The sequence below is a fragment of the Trichomycterus rosablanca genome, chromosome 3 (genome assembly GCF_030014385.1).
Source record: "Trichomycterus rosablanca isolate fTriRos1 chromosome 3, fTriRos1.hap1, whole genome shotgun sequence".
Lineage (NCBI taxonomy): Eukaryota > Metazoa > Chordata > Actinopteri > Siluriformes > Trichomycteridae > Trichomycterus > Trichomycterus rosablanca.
The window spans coordinates 9748395-9768222 of NC_085990.1; the positions used below are offsets into that span (position 1 = coordinate 9748395).

At 37.2% G+C, this 19828-nt stretch overlaps 1 protein-coding gene across 1 annotated transcript; it reads right to left on the reverse strand.

Annotated features, from left to right (window-relative positions):
• Positions 1-150: 150 nt before the first annotated feature.
• LOC134310070 (uncharacterized) lies at positions 151-2236 on the reverse strand. Its single transcript, XM_062991585.1, has 3 exons — positions 2208-2236; positions 1303-2012; positions 151-158 (listed from the first exon to the last, which is right to left on the reverse strand). The coding sequence occupies exons 1-3, from the start codon at positions 2234-2236 to the stop codon at positions 151-153; spliced, it is 747 nt and encodes a 248-aa protein (XP_062847655.1).
• Between the last annotated feature and the right edge of the window lie 17592 nt (positions 2237-19828).

Genomic DNA, 19828 nt, shown 5'->3' on the forward strand with positions numbered 1-19828 from the left:
ATTAAGACCAAGAAAAAAAGAAATCATTAGTAATCATTACAAAAAATGAATAAAAATAATGCAATAGATATATAGGATATATTAGTACTATTGTGATCATGTTACTTCTGCATGTTAAATTATATCAAGAAAAAAAAATTCTGTTTGTGGTTACATGTCTAAACATAACGGCATATTTACACAAAACAACACTATCTTATACCCTCCACAAATTTCCTACAAAATTCTCCAAATTCTCTCTTATCAAGCAAAACACTTTTAATATCAATCATACAGTTACTGTAACAACTATAGAATTTTCTTCGTAATATTTTTGATCTGTTAAATTCAGAAAAGGAAAAACAAAATCTGTATTCTTAATTCTTATAGTGCCAATAAGAATGGTGTTAATAAGAACATTTTCTGGAATCCTTTGGTTTCAGTTTCCTGTGGCAGATGGATCCAATTTCATTGGAAAGCATTATTAATTTGCTAGTCGAATTTACTCATCCGTTGCCCAGGACTTTTCATTTTCACTCTTTTTCTTCAAATCTTCAAGTTTTTGCACTTTTTCTGTTTGTCCTGTTTCTGTCACTTTCTGAATCAGAAAGTCCAGATGCTGAAGTGTGAATGCATCAACACTCTTTAAAGCGATTTCCTTCAGGGTGACGACATACTGATAACATTCTTCCACCAGCCTGGCTTCCTCTAATTCTACTTTTTTAATTTCAGCCTCTAGTCTCCTTATTAAGCTCATTTTCTCTTCAGATTCTTTACACTTTGTATCAAATTGTCTTTTTAAATCCTCATTTGTTTTTTTAACCTTCCTGGTCCTTACTTCATAGATTTTACTTTCTTTAACATGTTTAGTGTAGTGACACCTTTTAGGGCACACAGTGCATTTACCCTCAGACATGACGGTGCACCATGAAAGATTATAGACCCACCAGCATCCTGGGTAATGGCAGTTCTCCTCACAGACCGTGCAGCAAGTGGCTTGAGAGTCTACACTTATCTTTACTTTGTATTTCTCTTCCACTTCAGTTTCAAAATCATTCATCTTGTTTTTTTGTTTGTGTTTTTCCAAATCTGTTGTTGTCTTTTGAAGCAGTTTTTCTTTTTCTTCCCTTTCTTTGATACTCTTCTGTAATTTGTTGATGGACACTTTCAGTTGTGCACGTTTTCCTGACACAGTTTTAGTTAACTTCATATTTACACTTGGTTTGTTTTCAAGAAAACACTGAAAGTCCTTCATAGTTCTGCCTAACAGATTCCAAGCTGCTTCATAATCTTCTAATATTTCTTTATCATCAAAGTTTTCACAATGAAAGTTGTCAAACCTGAAATAAACAGGATCTCCATTATCTTTCTTTGCACATGGTACTTTTGACTCCTTAATGGCATTAATGGTATTCCAGGGTTTTCTTGGGGCATGTGTTACAAACACAACAATGTTTTTTTCAACATCATTACCGAAAACTGTTAAAAACACATTAAAAATATACAGCTGTGTTTTAGTGAGCCGTGCAGCATGTGATGATACAACCAGACACAGTGCATTGATTTCACTGATTTCTGATTGACACAGCATCTGTAAGGTTTCTGCAGTTTTTAAATCTTCTTCTTTTCCCTTTGTGCTTCCAAATCCAGGAGTATCAATGATGGTAAGAGAGATCGGACTTGCCTCACTAAACACATCATGAACTGTAACTGCATTTGTCTGAGAATCTGTTTGGTTTCCTTTTGTCTCGATAATCTCACACCAAATTTTGTCATTACATTTGACCCCCAGCATGTAGCTGACCATGGCATTGATGACAGTTGATTTTCCTGTTCCTGTTTCTCCAACCAGTAATATAGTTTTGTGAGGTTTACTTTTGTCTTTTTCTCCAAATGATTCTCGTTTCGGTCTTTCCTCATTAATTACAGTCGTGGTGTTTAGAATGTATCTTGTGATGAATCCTGTAATTACTCTGCTGTTACTTTTAATAACATTTAATTGGTTTACTGTTGAGCTGTTCACATCTTCATTTCTGCATAAAAACAGTATAATACAATCAAATTATTACACATTTCTTATTATTTAATTGATATCTAGTACATAAGTTTGTGAACAGTTTAATCCAGGATGTTTCAGGATGGCAATGCCACCCTCCATGGTGCATAAGGGGTCACAGAATATTTTTATTTTAATGAGAGTTTTGATGTGCAGAGTTATAAAATCTTACCCAGGTGAAGACTGTTTACTATCAGCCATGACTGGTACCAAGACAGAGGACACAAATAAAGTGGTTTCACACAGTCAGTACTGATACAGCATCTCAATATGTGGAAAGAAAAGAATACATTCTCATTAATCATTAAAAAAACAGAAACTCTGAAATGTACAGCTCTGAAAAAAATATTATCTGTTTTGTATTTGGATTTTTGTATGATCATGCTTCATCTTTATTTATTTCAATGTAAATTTACAGGCACCTTTCAGTAACGCTGTCAGTAAAACATCTTTAGCTGTAAGAAAATAACAATTCTACCATTTTTTATTCCAAACACTAAACTCTAGGAAAATAGAAAAATATGTTAAAGGAATGCAATATTCATTTAAAAAAATCTAACATTTCTCCTACCTTCTTATGACATGAGCTTGATTTATTCTCTCGGTGCATAAAAGACGACTTCTGTAAAAAAGCTGTATTTATAGGAGCACCCTCACAGTAAACAACATGTGATTTACAGGAATTCGATGGGTCACTGTAAAAAATGTGGTGTTGAAATTACTTAAAAAATTTAAGGCAATAGTTTGCATGGATCTTTTTGAGTTGAATTAACTTTCTGTTTTATTAAGTAAATGGAACCTATCTAAGCCACTTAAAATATACTTAAATAAATTATCACAGTATAACTAAAATCAGTACGTTGAGTCAAATATTTTAAATATTTTTAAGTTGAATCTACTCAGGTTTTGTAATAAACACAACTAAATAAAGTCAAAATAAAGGACTACAAATTCAAGTTGTATCAACTCATTTTTTTAAGTTCTACCAACATAGAAAGATCCATGCAAACTATTGCCTTATTTTTTTTGCTTTTGTATTACTTAAAATATAAGCACACTTAACTACCACTCAAATTAATCAATTTCCAGTCATCAAATACAATATCTGCATTTATTAAAAGTGCAAACAATTAACAAGCAGCAAAAGGGCTTGCATATATACAGTATATATAGTACAATCAAATAGTAATTGTAATTTTGTCCAACTTTAAATAGTGATTTGAGTGAACTAACAACCTAACTTAGCAAAGCAAGTTGCACAACTGCTTTGGGCTGCTGAAGTTGAGAAAACTTAAAAAGGTGAGGCAGCCGGTTGCCTTACATTTTCAAGTCAGCTTAACCTTTAGATTTTTAAGGCTGACTAAACATTTTACTTTTAGTTTACTAAACTGTGTTTTTTTTAACTAAAAAAAAAGCAGTTACTAAATGTTTTTTTACAGGCAAAAGTTTTTTACATATCTGAATTGGCAGTTGGTAGCTCAGTGGTTAAGGTACTGGTCTAGTTGCTGGTTCAAGCGCCACCACCACTAAGTTGCCACTGTTGGCACCTCAATTGCTTGTATTGTATTCAGCCACAATTGTAAGTCTATCTGAGTAAAAACATCTGCAAAATGACAAAAATGTAAATGAATATGTTACGCTCTTAACAAGTAGCTATGAAAGAAATGTAAGACAATTTAAGAAAATTTTATTAAAACGTTTATTTGACTTTCACAACAGACATTTATTTTAAGCCATAAACCTGTGCCACTCCAGCAAAAGTATAATTAGCATCAATAAACAAACTAGTTTTCTAGTATAGTAAGCAGAGTCAGGATACAAACACGGCAATGGCCAGGAGCGCCCTTGGTAATGACACAATCTGTAATGTTTCAGTAGTGCTTCTGGACTGGGATTGCATTGCATATTAATCTGCAATAAAAAACACAAACAATTTTAAAATAATATATTTACATTTAAACAATATGATGATTTAGCTCTCGTTTAATAATCAATTAAGACAAGCACAGTAAATCAGCTAAAGTTGAAGTACGTAAGCAAAATTCCAATAAATTGACAATAAGCATATTAATGTTTAAAAGTTTGCAACTATAGTTAACTATGAATACCATGAATAAAGCCCTACCTAATTCACAGTCGTGAAAATCACATCAAATGAGCCGCTTACTTACAATCATACCGCATCATAATTAAGTGTAACAGACTGTTTTGTGGTGTAGTGTACCACAGACAAGTTTTGCTTACTAAGCTAACACAGTTAGCCCCAGGCCATTCAAACCAATGGGCATCATAACCCGCTAGCATGTCAGCTAACAGCTCTCTCTGTGTACCGAAAATGGTTAAATTCTCACCGACAAGCCCAAATTTGCAAATAGATTACACTTGTGAACCTTTATATAAATTAACAATTTGAAAAGAACTCGCACTCGTCTGCCATACAATATTTGAAATCTTTGGTTGAGAAAATACGTGAAACTAAAATGTTGTTCCCCTCGTTATTCAGTCAGTTTATTGTTTATGCATTTGTTAAGTTTTAAACATAACTTGTATTATGTTGAATAGCTGAATACCTACCTCAGGGCAGGTCAGGGCAAAATCCAAAACTTCAGGGTCGTCCTCGTCCGTTACAACTCAACTCGGAGAAGTGCGCATGCGCAGTCACAGAAGGTAGAGCTTTTGATGCTCTTCTCTTCTTTGCTTCGTTCAGACAACTCAGATATTTTAGTTGGCGCATCTCAAAATTGGTATGATGTTGTACTAAAGCAAAAATAATGCGTTGAAAAAGTTTACAATTTTGAGTTTGTCTAAAATAATGTCTTTTTAGGTTGCCCAAACTCAAAAATTTGAACAAATGTAACAAACTTATTTTTTTTTGTTGAACTGACTTATTATATTATGTTTAATTTACTAATGTGCTGAATCATTTATGAGATCATCAAGACATAAAAGGCTAAAATGTTTGGTTTACTAAGAAACCATGTCTAGCAAAAAAAAAATCATCAACATGATCATTAGTTTTGCATAGAGGTGTTCCAGCTTATAATCATGTGTAACCTAAGAAATGTTTCTTATAAAAAATTTTTTTTGTCCTTTAACTTTCTTTTTGGGCCAGATAAACACACATGTGCACACATACACACACAATAACAATGCAAAACCTAAAATAAATTTAGTTTATTTATTTTTGTAGCACAGAATGCTTTCAAAAACAGAAGTGTCAATAGTTTGTTTTTGTTAATTACCAAAATGCAAAGTTACTGAACTAAAGAGAAATCAGTATCAGTAGCAAATCAGTGGTGTGACCCTTTGCCTTCAGAACAGCATTAATTCATAGGTACATTTGCACAGTTTTTGAAGAAGCTCAAATTTTTCTGTATCTTCATGTTATATGAGACTCAATGATGTTGAGATAAGGGCTCTGTGGGCAACATATCATCTCTTCCATAGATAAAATAAAGTAAAAAATAAAAGTATAAAGAAAGAAAGTAAAACAAAGTATGTATACAAAAAAAGAAGTGAAACAGAAAGGAAAGTAAAACAAGTGTAAAGTTCAGAAGTAAGAATGCTGATAAGAAATAAAATGCAACCCCTGCAAATCGACAACTGGTCACAGTTGTCAAATATGAAGTGAAAAAATGAAGTGTAAAAGAAAGAGAAAAGATTACATTTTAAAGTTAAATAAAAATGGAGCACTCTGTTTAGCTGACAGATGAAATGTATATATAAGGCTGTGCTATTGACTGGACAGTTGGATGGTCAAATATGTCACACACCACAGACAGTGAAGGAAAGCAAGTATAAAACTCAGATCCTCAGGACTTTAGTACTTCACAGCACCCACACTACCACCACAGGCTGCTCAAGAAATCCACTTTTCTTCTTCATGACCCACTGCACCATTACAAAAAAAAAGGTCTGGGACAGTTTGAAAAATGCAAATACAATAAAATGTTTCTTACATTTACTTTGACTTTTATTTTATTACAGAATAGTATGAACACTGAACTTCATTTTAAGTTGCATTTTCCATATACAAGTTTTAGATAGTAATTACAATTAAACTTATTTGTAAAATAAACAGAGCAACAGTATTTTTTTAAAGTTGCAGGACTAGAAACATCTTAAAGAGTCTGTGTTGTGGCTTTTTCCTTAATGTGCTACAAACATACAGTTTGTATACAAATATACATATCTATATTTATGATTAAAGTACATGTGATCACTTTCCCAGGGTTACAGAAATTAAATACAGCTGTATAAAAAAAAACTTAAAAGCAACAGAAGGAAAATGGTTATATGTCACACCAAGCCTCTGTGTGCTCTGGTGTGCCACGCCTCCCTCTCTGTGAGCACACTCGGTCTCCCGCCTCGCCCTCAAGTACTATTGGTTAATTTGAACTAATTAGCTCCAGCTGCCCTCCATTTAAGAGGTGCACTGGAGCACACACATTGGGAACTATTTTGATTTGGGTTGGTTTGGACTGGACTCCTGTGTTTAGCTCTTGTTACTAGCGCCTTTGTTTAGCTCCTGTTACTAGCTCCTGTTACTAGCTCCTGTTACTAGCTCCTGTTACTAGCTCCTGTTACTAGCTCCTGTTACTAGCGCCTTTGTTTAGCTCCTGTTACTAGCTCCTGTTACTAGCTCCTGTTACTAGCTCCTGTTACTAGCTCCTGTTACTAGCTCCTGTTACTAGCGCCTTTGTTTAGCTCCTGTTACTAGCTCCTGTTACTAGCTCCTGTTACTAGCTCCTGTTACTAGCGCCTTTGTTTAGCTCCTGTTACTAGCTCCTGTTACTAGCTCCTGTTACTAGCTCCTGTTACTAGCTCCTTTGTTTAGCTCTTGTTACTAGCACCTTTGTTTAGCTCCTGTTACTAGCACCTTTGTTTAGCTCCTGTTACTAGCTCCTGTTACTAGCTCCTGTTACTAGCTCCTGTTACTAGTGCCTTTGTTTAGCTCTTGTTACTAGTTATGTTACTAGCTCCTTTGTTTAGCTCTTGTTACTAGCTCCTGTTACTAGCTCCTGTGTTTAGCTCTTGTTACTAGCTATGTTACTAGCTCCTTTGTTTAGCTCTTGTTACTAGCGCCTTTGTTTAGCTCTTGTTACTAGCTATGTTACTAGCTCCTGTGTTTAGCTCTTGTTACTAGCTATGTTACTAGCTCCTGTGTTTAGCTCTTGTTACTAGCGCCTTTGTTTAGCTCTTGTTACTAGCTATGTTACTAGCTCCTTTGTTTAGCTCTTGTTACTAGCGCCTTTGTTTAGCTCTTGTTACTAGCTCCTGTTACTAGCGCCTTTGTTTAGCTCTTGTTACTAGCTATGTTACTAGCTCCTGTGTATAGCTCCTGTTACTAGCGCCTTTGTTTAGCTCTTGTTACTAGCTATGTTACTAGCTCCTTTGTTTAGCTCTTGTTACTAGCTATGTTACTAGCTCCTGTGTTTAGCTCTTGTTACTAGCTATGTTACTAGCTCCTTTGTTTAGCTCTTGTTACTAGCGCCTTTGTTTAGCTCTTGTTACTAGCTATGTTACTAGCTCCTGTGTTTAGCTCTTGTTACTAGCTATGTTACTAGCTCCTTTGTTTAGCTCTTGTTACTAGCTATGTTACTAGCTCCTGTGTTTAGCTCTTGTTACTAGCGCCTTTGTTTAGCTCTTGTTACTAGCTATGTTACTAGCTCCTGTGTTTAGCTCTTGTTACTAGCTATGTTACTAGCTCCTTTGTTTAGCTCTTGTTACTAGCTATGTTACTAGCTCCTGTGTTTAGCTCTTGTTACTAGTGCCTTTGTTTAGCTCTTGTTACTAGCTATGTTACTAGCTCCTGTGTTTAGCTCTTGTTACTAGCTATGTTACTAGCTCCTTTGTTTAGCTCTTATTACTAGCTATGTTACTAGCTCCTGTGTTTAGCTCTTGTTACTAGCTATGTTACTAGCTCCTTTGTTTAGCTCTTGTTACTAGCGCCTTTGTTTAGCTCTTGTTACTAGCTATGTTACTAGCTCCTGTGTTTAGCTCTTGTTACTAGCTATGTTACTAGCTCCTTTGTTTAGCTCTTGTTACTAGCTATGTTACTAGCTCCTTTGTTTAGCTCTTGTTACTAGCTATGTTACTAGCTCCTTTGTTTAGCTCTTGTTACTAGCTATGTTACTAGCTCCTGTGTTTAGCTCTTGTTACTAGCGCCTTTGTTTAGCTCTTGTTACTAGCTATGTTACTAGCTCCTGTGTTTAGCTCTTGTTACTAGCTATGTTACTAGCTCCTTTGTTTAGCTCTTGTTACTAGCTATGTTACTAGCTCCTTTGTTTAGCTCTTGTTACTAGCTATGTTACTAGCTCCTGTGTTTAGCTCTTGTTACTAGCGCCTTTGTTTAGCTCTTGTTACTAGCTATGTTACTAGCTCCTGTGTTTAGCTCTTGTTACTAGCTATGTTACTAGCTCCTTTGTTTAGCTCTTGTTACTAGCTATGTTACTAGCTCCTGTGTTTAGCTCTTGTTACTAGTGCCTTTGTTTAGCTCTTGTTACTAGCTATGTTACTAGCTGCTGTGTTTAGCTCTTGTTACTAGCTATGTTACTAGCTCCTTTGTTTAGCTCTTGTTACTAGCTATGTTACTAGCTCCTGTGTTTAGCTCTTGTTACTAGCTATGTTACTAGCTCCTGTGTATAGCTCCTGTTACTAGCTATGTTACTAGCTCCTGTGTTTAGCTCTTGTTACCAGCGCCTTTGTTTAGCTCTTGTTACTAGCTATGTTACTAGCTCCTGTGTTTAGCTCTTGTTACTAGCTCCTTTGTTTAGCTCTTGTTACTAGCTATGTTACTAGCTCCTGTGTTTAGCTCTTGTTACTAGTGCCTTTGTTTAGCTCTTGTTACTAGCTATGTTACTAGCTCCTGTGTTTAGCTCTTGTTACTAGCTATGTTACTAGCTCCTTTGTTTAGCTCTTGTTACTAGCTATGTTACTAGCTCGTGTTTAGCTATGTTACTAGCTCCTTTGTTTAGCTCTTGTTACTAGTTATGTTACTAGCTCCTTTGTTTAGCTCTTGTTACTAGCTATGTTACTAGCTCCTTTGTTTAGCTCTTGTTACTAGCTATGTTACTAGCTCCTTTGTTTAGCTCTTGTTGCTAGCTATGTTACTAGCTCCTGTGTTTAGCTCTTGTTACTAGCGCCTTTGTTTAGCTCTTGTTACTAGCTATGTTACTAGCTCCTGTGTTTAGCTCTTGTTACTAGCTATGTTACTAGCTCATTTGTTTAGCTCTTGTTACTAGCTATGTTACTAGCTCCTGTGTTTAGCTCTTGTTACTAGCGCCTTTGTTTAGCTCTTGTTACTAGCTATGTTACTAGCTCCTGTGTTTAGCTCTTGTTACTAGCTATGTTACTAGCTCCTTTGTTTAGCTCTTGTTACTAGCTATGTTACTAGCTCCTGTGTTTAGCTCTTGTTACTAGCTATGTTACTAGCTCCTTTGTTTAGCTCTTGTTACTAGCTATGTTACTAGCTCCTTTGTTTAGCTCTTGTTACTAGCTATGTTACTAGCTCCTGTGTTTAGCTCTTGTTACTAGTTATGTTACTAGCTCCTTTGTTTAGCTGTTGTTACTAGCTATGTTACTAGCTCCTGTGTATAGCTCCTGTTACTAGCTATGTTACTAGCTCCTGTGTATAGCTCTTGTTACTAGTTATGTTACTAGCTCCTTTGTTTAGCTCTTGTTACTAGCTATGTTACTAGCTCCTGTGTTTAGCTCTTGTTACTAGTTATGTTACTAGCTCCTGTGTTTAGCTCTTGTTACTAGCTATGTTACTAGCTCCTGTGTATAGCTCCTGTTACTAGCTATGTTACTAGCTCCTGTGTTTAGCTCTTGTTACTAGCTATGTTACTAGCTCCTTTGTTTAGCTCTTGTTACTAGCTATGTTACTAGCTCCTGTGTTTAGCTCTTGTTACTAGTTATGTTACTAGCTCCTTTGTTTAGCTCTTGTTACTAGCTATGTTACTAGCTCCTGTGTTTAGCTCGTGTTACTAGCTATGTTACTAGCTCCTGTGTATAGCTCTTGTTACTAGCTATGTTACTAGCTCCTGTGTATAGCTCTTGTTACTAGCTATGTTACTAGCTCCTGTGTTTAGCTCCTGTTACTAGCTATGTTACTAGCTCCTTTGTTTAGCTCTTGTTACTAGCTATGTTACTAGCTCCTGTGTTTAGCTCTTGTTACTAGCTATGTTACTAGCTCCTTTGTTTAGCTCTTGTTACTAGCTATGTTACTAGCTCCTGTGTATAGCTCCTGTTACTAGCTATGTTACTAGCTCCTTTGTTTAGCTCTTGTTACTAGCTATGTTACTAGCTCCTGTGTTTAGCTCTTGTTACTAGTTATGTTACTAGCTCCTTTGTTTAGCTCTTGTTACTAGCTATGTTACTAGCTCCTGTGTATAGCTCCTGTTACTAGCTATGTTACTAGCTCCTGTGTATAGCTCTTGTTACTAGTTATGTTACTAGCTCCTTTGTTTAGCTCTTGTTACTAGCTATGTTACTAGCTCCTGTGTATAGCTCCTGTTACTAGCTCCTGTGTTTAGCTCTTGTTACTAGCTATGTTACTAGCTCCTGTGTATAGCTCCTGTTACTAGCTATGTTACTAGCTCCTTTGTTTAGCTCTTGTTACTAGCTATGTTACTAGCTCCTGTGTTTAGCTCTTGTTACTAGCTATGTTACTAGCGCCTTTGTTTAGCTCTTGCTACTAGCTATGTTACTAGCTCCTGTTACTAGCTATGTTACTAGCTCCTGTGTATAGCTCCTGTTACTAGCTATGTTACTAGCTCCTGTGTATAGCTCTTGTTACTAGTTATGTTACTAGCTCCTTTGTTTAGCTCTTGTTACTAGCTATGTTACTAGCTCCTGTGTTTAGCTCTTGTTACTAGTTATGTTACTAGCTCCTTTGTTTAGCTCTTGTTACTAGCTATGTTACTAGCTCCTGTGTATAGCTCCTGTTACTAGCTATGTTACTAGCTCCTGTGTTTAGCTCTTGTTACTAGCTATGTTACTAGCTCCTTTGTTTAGCTCTTGTTACTAGCTATGTTACTAGCTCCTGTGTTTAGCTCTTGTTACTAGTTATGTTACTAGCTCCTTTGTTTAGCTCTTGTTACTAGCTATGTTACTAGCTCCTGTGTTTAGCTCGTGTTACTAGCTATGTTACTAGCTCCTGTGTATAGCTCTTGTTACTAGCTATGTTACTAGCTCCTGTGTATAGCTCTTGTTACTAGCTATGTTACTAGCTCCTGTGTTTAGCTCCTGTTACTAGCTATGTTACTAGCTCCTTTGTTTAGCTCTTGTTACTAGCTATGTTACTAGCTCCTGTGTTTAGCTCTTGTTACTAGCTATGTTACTAGCTCCTTTGTTTAGCTCTTGTTACTAGCTATGTTACTAGCTCCTGTGTATAGCTCCTGTTACTAGCTCCTTTGTTTAGCTCTTGTTACTAGCTATGTTACTAGCTCCTGTGTTTAGCTCTTGTTACTAGTTATGTTACTAGCTCCTTTGTTTAGCTCTTGTTACTAGCTATGTTACTAGCTCCTGTGTATAGCTCCTGTTACTAGCTATGTTACTAGCTCCTGTGTATAGCTCTTGTTACTAGTTATGTTACTAGCTCCTTTGTTTAGCTCTTGTTACTAGCTCCTTTGTTTAGCTCTTGTTACTAGCTATGTTACTAGCTCCTGTGTATAGCTCCTGTTACTAGCTCCTGTGTTTAGCTCTTGTTACTAGCTATGTTACTAGCTCCTGTGTGTAGCTCCTGTTACTAGCTATGTTACTAGCTCCTTTGTTTAGCTCTTGTTACTAGCTGTTACTAGCTCCTTTGTTTAGCTCTTGTTACTAGCTATGTTACTAGCTCCTGTGTTTAGCTCTTGTTACTAGTTATGTTACTAGCTCCTTTGTTTAGCTCTTGTTACTAGCTATGTTACTAGCTCCTGTTACTAGCTATGTTACTAGCTCCTGTGTATAGCTCTTGTTACTAGTTATGTTACTAGCTCCTTTGTTTAGCTCTTGTTACTAGCTATGTTACTAGCTCCTGTGTATAGCTCCTGTTACTAGCTATGTTACTAGCTCCTGTGTTTAGCTCTTGTTACTAGCTATGTTACTAGCTCCTGTGTATAGCTCCTGTTACTAGCTATGTTACTAGCTCCTGTGTTTAGCTCTTGTTACTAGCTATGTTACTAGCTCCTTTGTTTAGCTCTTGTTACTAGCTATGTTACTAGCTCCTGTGTTTAGCTCTTGTTACTAGCGCCTTTGTTTAGCTCTTGTTACTAGCTATGTTACTAGCTCCTTTGTTTAGCTCTTGTTACTAGCGCCTTTGTTTAGCTCTTGTTACTAGCTCCTGTTACTAGCGCCTTTGTTTAGCTCTTGTTACTAGCTATGTTACTAGCTCCTGTGTATAGCTCCTGTTACTAGCGCCTTTGTTTAGCTCTTGTTACTAGCTATGTTACTAGCTCCTTTGTTTAGCTCTTGTTACTAGCTATGTTACTAGCTCCTGTGTTTAGCTCTTGTTACTAGCTATGTTACTAGCGCCTTTGTTTAGCTCTTGTTACTAGCGCCTTTGTTTAGCTCTTGTTACTAGCTATGTTACTAGCTCCTGTGTTTAGCTCTTGTTACTAGCTATGTTACTAGCTCCTTTGTTTAGCTCTTGTTACTAGCTATGTTACTAGCTCCTGTGTTTAGCTCTTGTTACTAGCGCCTTTGTTTAGCTCTTGTTACTAGCTATGTTACTAGCTCCTGTGTTTAGCTCTTGTTACTAGCTATGTTACTAGCTCCTTTGTTTAGCTCTTGTTACTAGCTATGTTACTAGCTCCTGTGTTTAGCTCTTGTTACTAGTGCCTTTGTTTAGCTCTTGTTACTAGCTATGTTACTAGCTCCTGTGTTTAGCTCTTGTTACTAGCTATGTTACTAGCTCCTTTGTTTAGCTCTTGTTACTAGCTATGTTACTAGCTCCTGTGTTTAGCTCTTGTTACTAGCTATGTTACTAGCTCCTTTGTTTAGCTCTTGTTACTAGCTATGTTACTAGCTCCTTTGTTTAGCTCTTGTTACTAGCTATGTTACTAGCTCCTGTGTTTAGCTCTTGTTACTAGCGCCTTTGTTTAGCTCTTGTTACTAGCTATGTTACTAGCTCCTGTGTTTAGCTCTTGTTACTAGCTATGTTACTAGCTCCTGTGTTTAGCTCTTGTTACTAGTGCCTTTGTTTAGCTCTTGTTACTAGCTATGTTACTAGCTGCTGTGTTTAGCTCTTGTTACTAGCTATGTTACTAGCTCCTTTGTTTAGCTCTTGTTACTAGCTATGTTACTAGCTCCTGTGTTTAGCTCTTGTTACTAGCTATGTTACTAGCTCCTGTGTATAGCTCCTGTTACTAGCTATGTTACTAGCTCCTGTGTTTAGCTCTTGTTACTAGCGCCTTTGTTTAGCTCTTGTTACTAGCTATGTTACTAGCTCCTGTGTTTAGCTCTTGTTACTAGCTATGTTACTAGCTCCTTTGTTTAGCTCTTGTTACTAGCTATGTTACTAGCTCCTGTGTTTAGCTCTTGTTACTAGTGCCTTTGTTTAGCTCTTGTTACTAGCTATGTTACTAGCTCCTGTGTTTAGCTCTTGTTACTAGCTATGTTACTAGCTCCTTTGTTTAGCTCTTGTTACTAGCTATGTTACTAGCTCGTGTTTAGCTATGTTACTAGCTCCTTTGTTTAGCTCTTGTTACTAGTTATGTTACTAGCTCCTTTGTTTAGCTCTTGTTACTAGCTATGTTACTAGCTCCTTTGTTTAGCTCTTGTTACTAGCTATGTTACTAGCTCCTTTGTTTAGCTCTTGTTGCTAGCTATGTTACTAGCTCCTGTGTTTAGCTCTTGTTACTAGCGCCTTTGTTTAGCTCTTGTTACTAGCTATGTTACTAGCTCCTGTGTTTAGCTCTTGTTACTAGCTATGTTACTAGCTCATTTGTTTAGCTCTTGTTACTAGCTATGTTACTAGCTCCTGTGTTTAGCTCTTGTTACTAGCGCCTTTGTTTAGCTCTTGTTACTAGCTATGTTACTAGCTCCTGTGTTTAGCTCTTGTTACTAGCTATGTTACTAGCTCCTTTGTTTAGCTCTTGTTACTAGCTATGTTACTAGCTCCTGTGTTTAGCTCTTGTTACTAGCTATGTTACTAGCTCCTTTGTTTAGCTCTTGTTACTAGCTATGTTACTAGCTCCTTTGTTTAGCTCTTGTTACTAGCTATGTTACTAGCTCCTGTGTTTAGCTCTTGTTACTAGTTATGTTACTAGCTCCTTTGTTTAGCTGTTGTTACTAGCTATGTTACTAGCTCCTGTGTATAGCTCCTGTTACTAGCTATGTTACTAGCTCCTGTGTATAGCTCTTGTTACTAGTTATGTTACTAGCTCCTTTGTTTAGCTCTTGTTACTAGCTATGTTACTAGCTCCTGTGTTTAGCTCTTGTTACTAGTTATGTTACTAGCTCCTGTGTTTAGCTCTTGTTACTAGCTATGTTACTAGCTCCTGTGTATAGCTCCTGTTACTAGCTATGTTACTAGCTCCTGTGTTTAGCTCTTGTTACTAGCTATGTTACTAGCTCCTTTGTTTAGCTCTTGTTACTAGCTATGTTACTAGCTCCTGTGTTTAGCTCTTGTTACTAGTTATGTTACTAGCTCCTTTGTTTAGCTCTTGTTACTAGCTATGTTACTAGCTCCTGTGTTTAGCTCGTGTTACTAGCTATGTTACTAGCTCCTGTGTATAGCTCTTGTTACTAGCTATGTTACTAGCTCCTGTGTATAGCTCTTGTTACTAGCTATGTTACTAGCTCCTGTGTTTAGCTCCTGTTACTAGCTATGTTACTAGCTCCTTTGTTTAGCTCTTGTTACTAGCTATGTTACTAGCTCCTGTGTTTAGCTCTTGTTACTAGCTATGTTACTAGCTCCTTTGTTTAGCTCTTGTTACTAGCTATGTTACTAGCTCCTGTGTATAGCTCCTGTTACTAGCTATGTTACTAGCTCCTTTGTTTAGCTCTTGTTACTAGCTATGTTACTAGCTCCTGTGTTTAGCTCTTGTTACTAGTTATGTTACTAGCTCCTTTGTTTAGCTCTTGTTACTAGCTATGTTACTAGCTCCTGTGTATAGCTCCTGTTACTAGCTATGTTACTAGCTCCTGTGTATAGCTCTTGTTACTAGTTGTTACTAGCTCCTTTGTTTAGCTCTTGTTACTAGCTATGTTACTAGCTCCTTTGTTTAGCTCTTGTTACTAGCTATGTTACTAGCTCCTGTGTATAGCTCCTGTTACTAGCTCCTGTGTTTAGCTCTTGTTACTAGCTATGTTACTAGCTCCTGTGTATAGCTCCTGTTACTAGCTATGTTACTAGCTCCTTTGTTTAGCTCTTGTTACTAGCTATGTTACTAGCTCCTGTGTTTAGCTCTTGTTACTAGCTATGTTACTAGCGCCTTTGTTTAGCTCTTGCTACTAGCTATGTTACTAGCTCCTGTTACTAGCTATGTTACTAGCTCCTGTGTATAGCTCCTGTTACTAGCTATGTTACTAGCTCCTGTGTATAGCTCTTGTTACTAGTTATGTTACTAGCTCCTTTGTTTAGCTCTTGTTACTAGCTATGTTACTAGCTCCTGTGTTTAGCTCTTGTTACTAGTTATGTTACTAGCTCCTTTGTTTAGCTCTTGTTACTAGCTATGTTACTAGCTATGTTACTAGCTCCTGTGTATAGCTCCTGTTACTAGCTATGTTACTAGCTCCTGTGTTTAGCTCTTGTTACTAGCTATGTTACTAGCTCCTTTGTTTAGCTCTTGTTACTAGCTATGTTACTAGCTCCTGTGTTTAGCTCTTGTTACTAGTTATGTTACTAGCTCCTTTGTTTAGCTCTTGTTACTAGCTATGTTACTAGCTCCTGTGTTTAGCTCTTGTTACTAGCTATGTTACTAGCTCCTGTGTTTAGCTCGTGTTACTAGCTGTTACTAGCTCCTGTGTATAGCTCTTGTTACTAGCTATGTTACTAGCTCCTGTGTATAGCTCTTGTTACTAGCTATGTTACTAGCTCCTGTGTTTAGCTCCTGTTACTAGCTATGTTACTAGCTCCTTTGTTTAGCTCTTGTTACTAGCTATGTTACTAGCTCCTGTGTTTAGCTCTTGTTACTAGCTATGTTACTAGCTCCTTTGTTTAGCTCTTGTTACTAGCTATGTTACTAGCTCCTGTGTATAGCTCCTGTTACTAGCTCCTTTGTTTAGCTCTTGTTACTAGCTATGTTACTAGCTCCTGTGTTTAGCTCTTGTTACTAGTTATGTTACTAGCTCCTTTGTTTAGCTCTTGTTACTAGCTATGTTACTAGCTCCTGTGTATAGCTCCTGTTACTAGCTATGTTACTAGCTCCTGTGTATAGCTCTTGTTACTAGTTATGTTACTAGCTCCTTTGTTTAGCTCTTGTTACTAGCTGTTACTAGCTCCTTTGTTTAGCTCTTGTTACTAGCTATGTTACTAGCTCCTGTGTTTAGCTCTTGTTACTAGTTATGTTACTAGCTCCTTTGTTTAGCTCTTGTTACTAGCTATGTTACTAGCTCCTGTTACTAGCTATGTTACTAGCTCCTGTGTATAGCTCTTGTTACTAGTTATGTTACTAGCTCCTTTGTTTAGCTCTTGTTACTAGCTATGTTACTAGCTCCTGTGTATAGCTCCTGTTACTAGCTATGTTACTAGCTCCTGTGTTTAGCTCTTGTTACTAGCTATGTTACTAGCTCCTGTGTATAGCTCCTGTTACTAGCTATGTTACTAGCTCCTGTGTTTAGCTCTTGTTACTAGCTATGTTACTAGCTCCTGTGTTTAGCTCCTGTTACTAGCTATGTTACTAGCTCCTGTGTATAGCTCCTGTTACTAGCTCCTGTGTTTAGCTCTTGTTACTAGCTATGTTACTAGCTCCTGTGTTTAGCTCCTGTTACTAGCTATGTTACTAGCTCCTGTGTATAGCTCCTGTTACTAGCTCCTGTGTTTAGCTCTTGTTACTAGCTATGTTACTAGCTCCTTTGTTTAGCTCTTGTTACTAGCTATGTTACTAGCTCCTGTGTATAGCTCCTGTTACTAGCTATGTTACTAGCTCCTGTGTTTAGCTCTTGTTACTAGCTATGTTACTAGCTCCTTTGTTTAGCTCTTGTTACTAGCTATGTTACTAGCTCCTGTGTAGCTCCTGTTACTAGCTCCTGTGTATAGCTCCTGTTACTAGCTATGTTACTAGCTCCTGTGTTTAGCTCCTGTTACTAGCTATGTTACTAGCTCCTTTGTTTAGCTCTTGTTACTAGCTATGTTATTAGCTCCTTTGTTTAGCTCCTGTTACTAGCTCCTGTGTATAGCTCCTGTTACTAGCTCCTTTGTATAGCTTCTGTTACTAGCTCCTGTGTATAGCTCCTGTTACTAGCTATGTTACTAGCTCCTTTGTTTAGCTCTTGTTACTAGTTATGTTACTAGCTCCTGTGTTTAGCTCTTGTTACTAGTTATGTTACTAGCTCCTTTGTTTAGCTCTTGTTACTAGTTATGTTACTAGCTCCTGTGTATAGCTCTTGTTACTAGCTATGTTACTAGCTCCTGTGTTTAGCTCTTGTTACTAGTTATGTTACTAGCTCCTTTGTATAGCTCCTGTTACTAGCTATGTTACTAGCTCCTGTGTATAGCTCCTGTTACTAGCTATGTTACTAGCTCCTTTGTTTAGCTCTTTTTACTAGCTATGTTACTAGCTCCTGTGTATAGCTATGTTACTAGCTCCTTTGTTTAGCTCTTGTTACTAGCTATGTTACTAGCTCCTTTGTTTAGCTCTTGTTACTAGCTATGTTACTAGCTCCTGTGTTTAGCTCTTGTTACTAGTTATGTTACTAGCTCCTGTGTTTAGCTCTTGTTACTAGCTATGTTACTAGCTCCTTTGTTTAGCTCTTGTTACTAGCTATGTTACTAGCTCCTTTGTTTAGCTCTTGTTACTAGTTATGTTACTAGCTCCTTTGTATAGCTCCTGTTACTAGCTCCTGTGTATAGCTCCTGTTACTAGCTCCTGTGTATAGCTCCTGTTACTAGCTCCTGTGTATAGCTCCTGTTACTAGCTATGTTACTAGCTCCTTTGTTTAGCTCCTGTTACTAGCTATGTTACTAGCTCCTTTGTATAGCTCCTGTTACTAGTTATGTTGCTGGCTCCTTTGTATAGCTCCTGTTACTAGCTATGTTACTAGCTCCTTTGTTTAGCTCTTGTTACTAGTTATGTTACTAGCTCCTTTGTATAGCTCCTGTTACTAGCTCCTGTTACTAGCTCCTTTGTATAGCTCCTGTTACTAGCTCCTGTGTATAGCTCCTGTTACTAGCTATGTTACTAGCTCCTTTGTTTAGCTCCTGTTACTAGCTATGTTACTAGCTCCTTTGTTTAGCTCTTGTTACTAGCTATGTTGCTGGCTCCTGTGTTTAGCTCTTGTTACTAGTTATGTTACTAGCTCCTGTGTATAGCTCCTGTGTATAGCTTCTGTTACTAGCTCCTTTGTATAGCTCCTGTTACTAGCTCCTGTGTATAGCTCCTGTTACTAGCTATGTTACTAGCTCCTTTGTTTAGCTCCTGTTACTAGCTATGTTACTAGCTCCTTTGTATAGCTCCTGTTACTAGCTATGTTACTAGCTCCTGTGTTTAGCTCTTGTTACTAGTTATGTTACTAGCTTCTTTGTATAGCTCCTGTTACTAGCTATGTTACTAGCTCCTTTGTTTAGCTCTTGTTACTAGCTATGTTGCTGGCTCCTGTGTTTAGCTCTTGTTACTAGTTATGTTACTAGCTCCTTTGTTTAGCTCTTGTTACTAGCTATGTTACTAGCTCCTTTGTTTAGCTCTTGTTACTAGCTATGTTGCTGGCTCCTGTGTTTAGCTCTTGTTACTAGTTATGTTAGTAGCTCCTGTGTTTAGCTCCTGTTACTAGTTATGTTACTAGCTCCTTTGTATAGCTCCTGTTACTAGCTATGTTACTAGCTCCTGTGTATAGCTCCTGTTACTAGCTATGTTACTAGCTCCTTTGTTTAGCTCTTGTTACTAGCTATGTTACTAGCTCCTTTGTTTAGCTCCTGTTTAGCTCTTGTTACTAGCTATGTTACTAGCTCCTTTGTATAGCTCCTGTTACTAGCTATGTTACTAGCTCCTTTGTATAGCTCCTGTTACTAGCTCCTTTGTTTAGCTCTTGTTACTAGCTATGTTACTAGCTCCTGTGTTTAGCTCTTGTTACTAGTTATGTTACTAGCTCCTGTGTATAGCTCTTGTTACTAGCTATGTTACTAGCTCCTGTGTTTAGCTCTTGTTACTAGTTATGTTACTAGCTCCTGTGTATAGCTCCTGTTTAGCTCTTGTTACTAGCTATGTTACTAGCTCCTGTTTAGCTCCTGTTACTAGTTATGTTACTAGCTCCTTTGTATAGCTCCTGTTACTAGCTATGTTACTAGCTCCTGTGTTTAGCTCTTGTTAAACACAAGCTCTTGTTAAGCTATGTTACTAGCTCCTTTGTTTAGCTCCTGTTACTAGCTATGTTACTAGCTCCTGTGTATAGCTCCTGTTACTAGCTCCTTTGTTTAGCTCTTGTTACTAGCTATGTTACTAGCTCCTGTGTTTAGCTCTTGTTACTAGTTATGTTACTAGCTCCTTTGTATAGCTCCTGTTACTAGCTATGTTACTAGCTCCTGTGTTTTGCTCTTGTTACTAGCTATGTTACTAGCTCCTTTGTTTAGCTCTTGTTACTAGCTATGTTACTAGCTCCTGTGTATAGTTCCTGTTACTAGCTATGTTACTAGCTCCTGTGTTTAGCTCT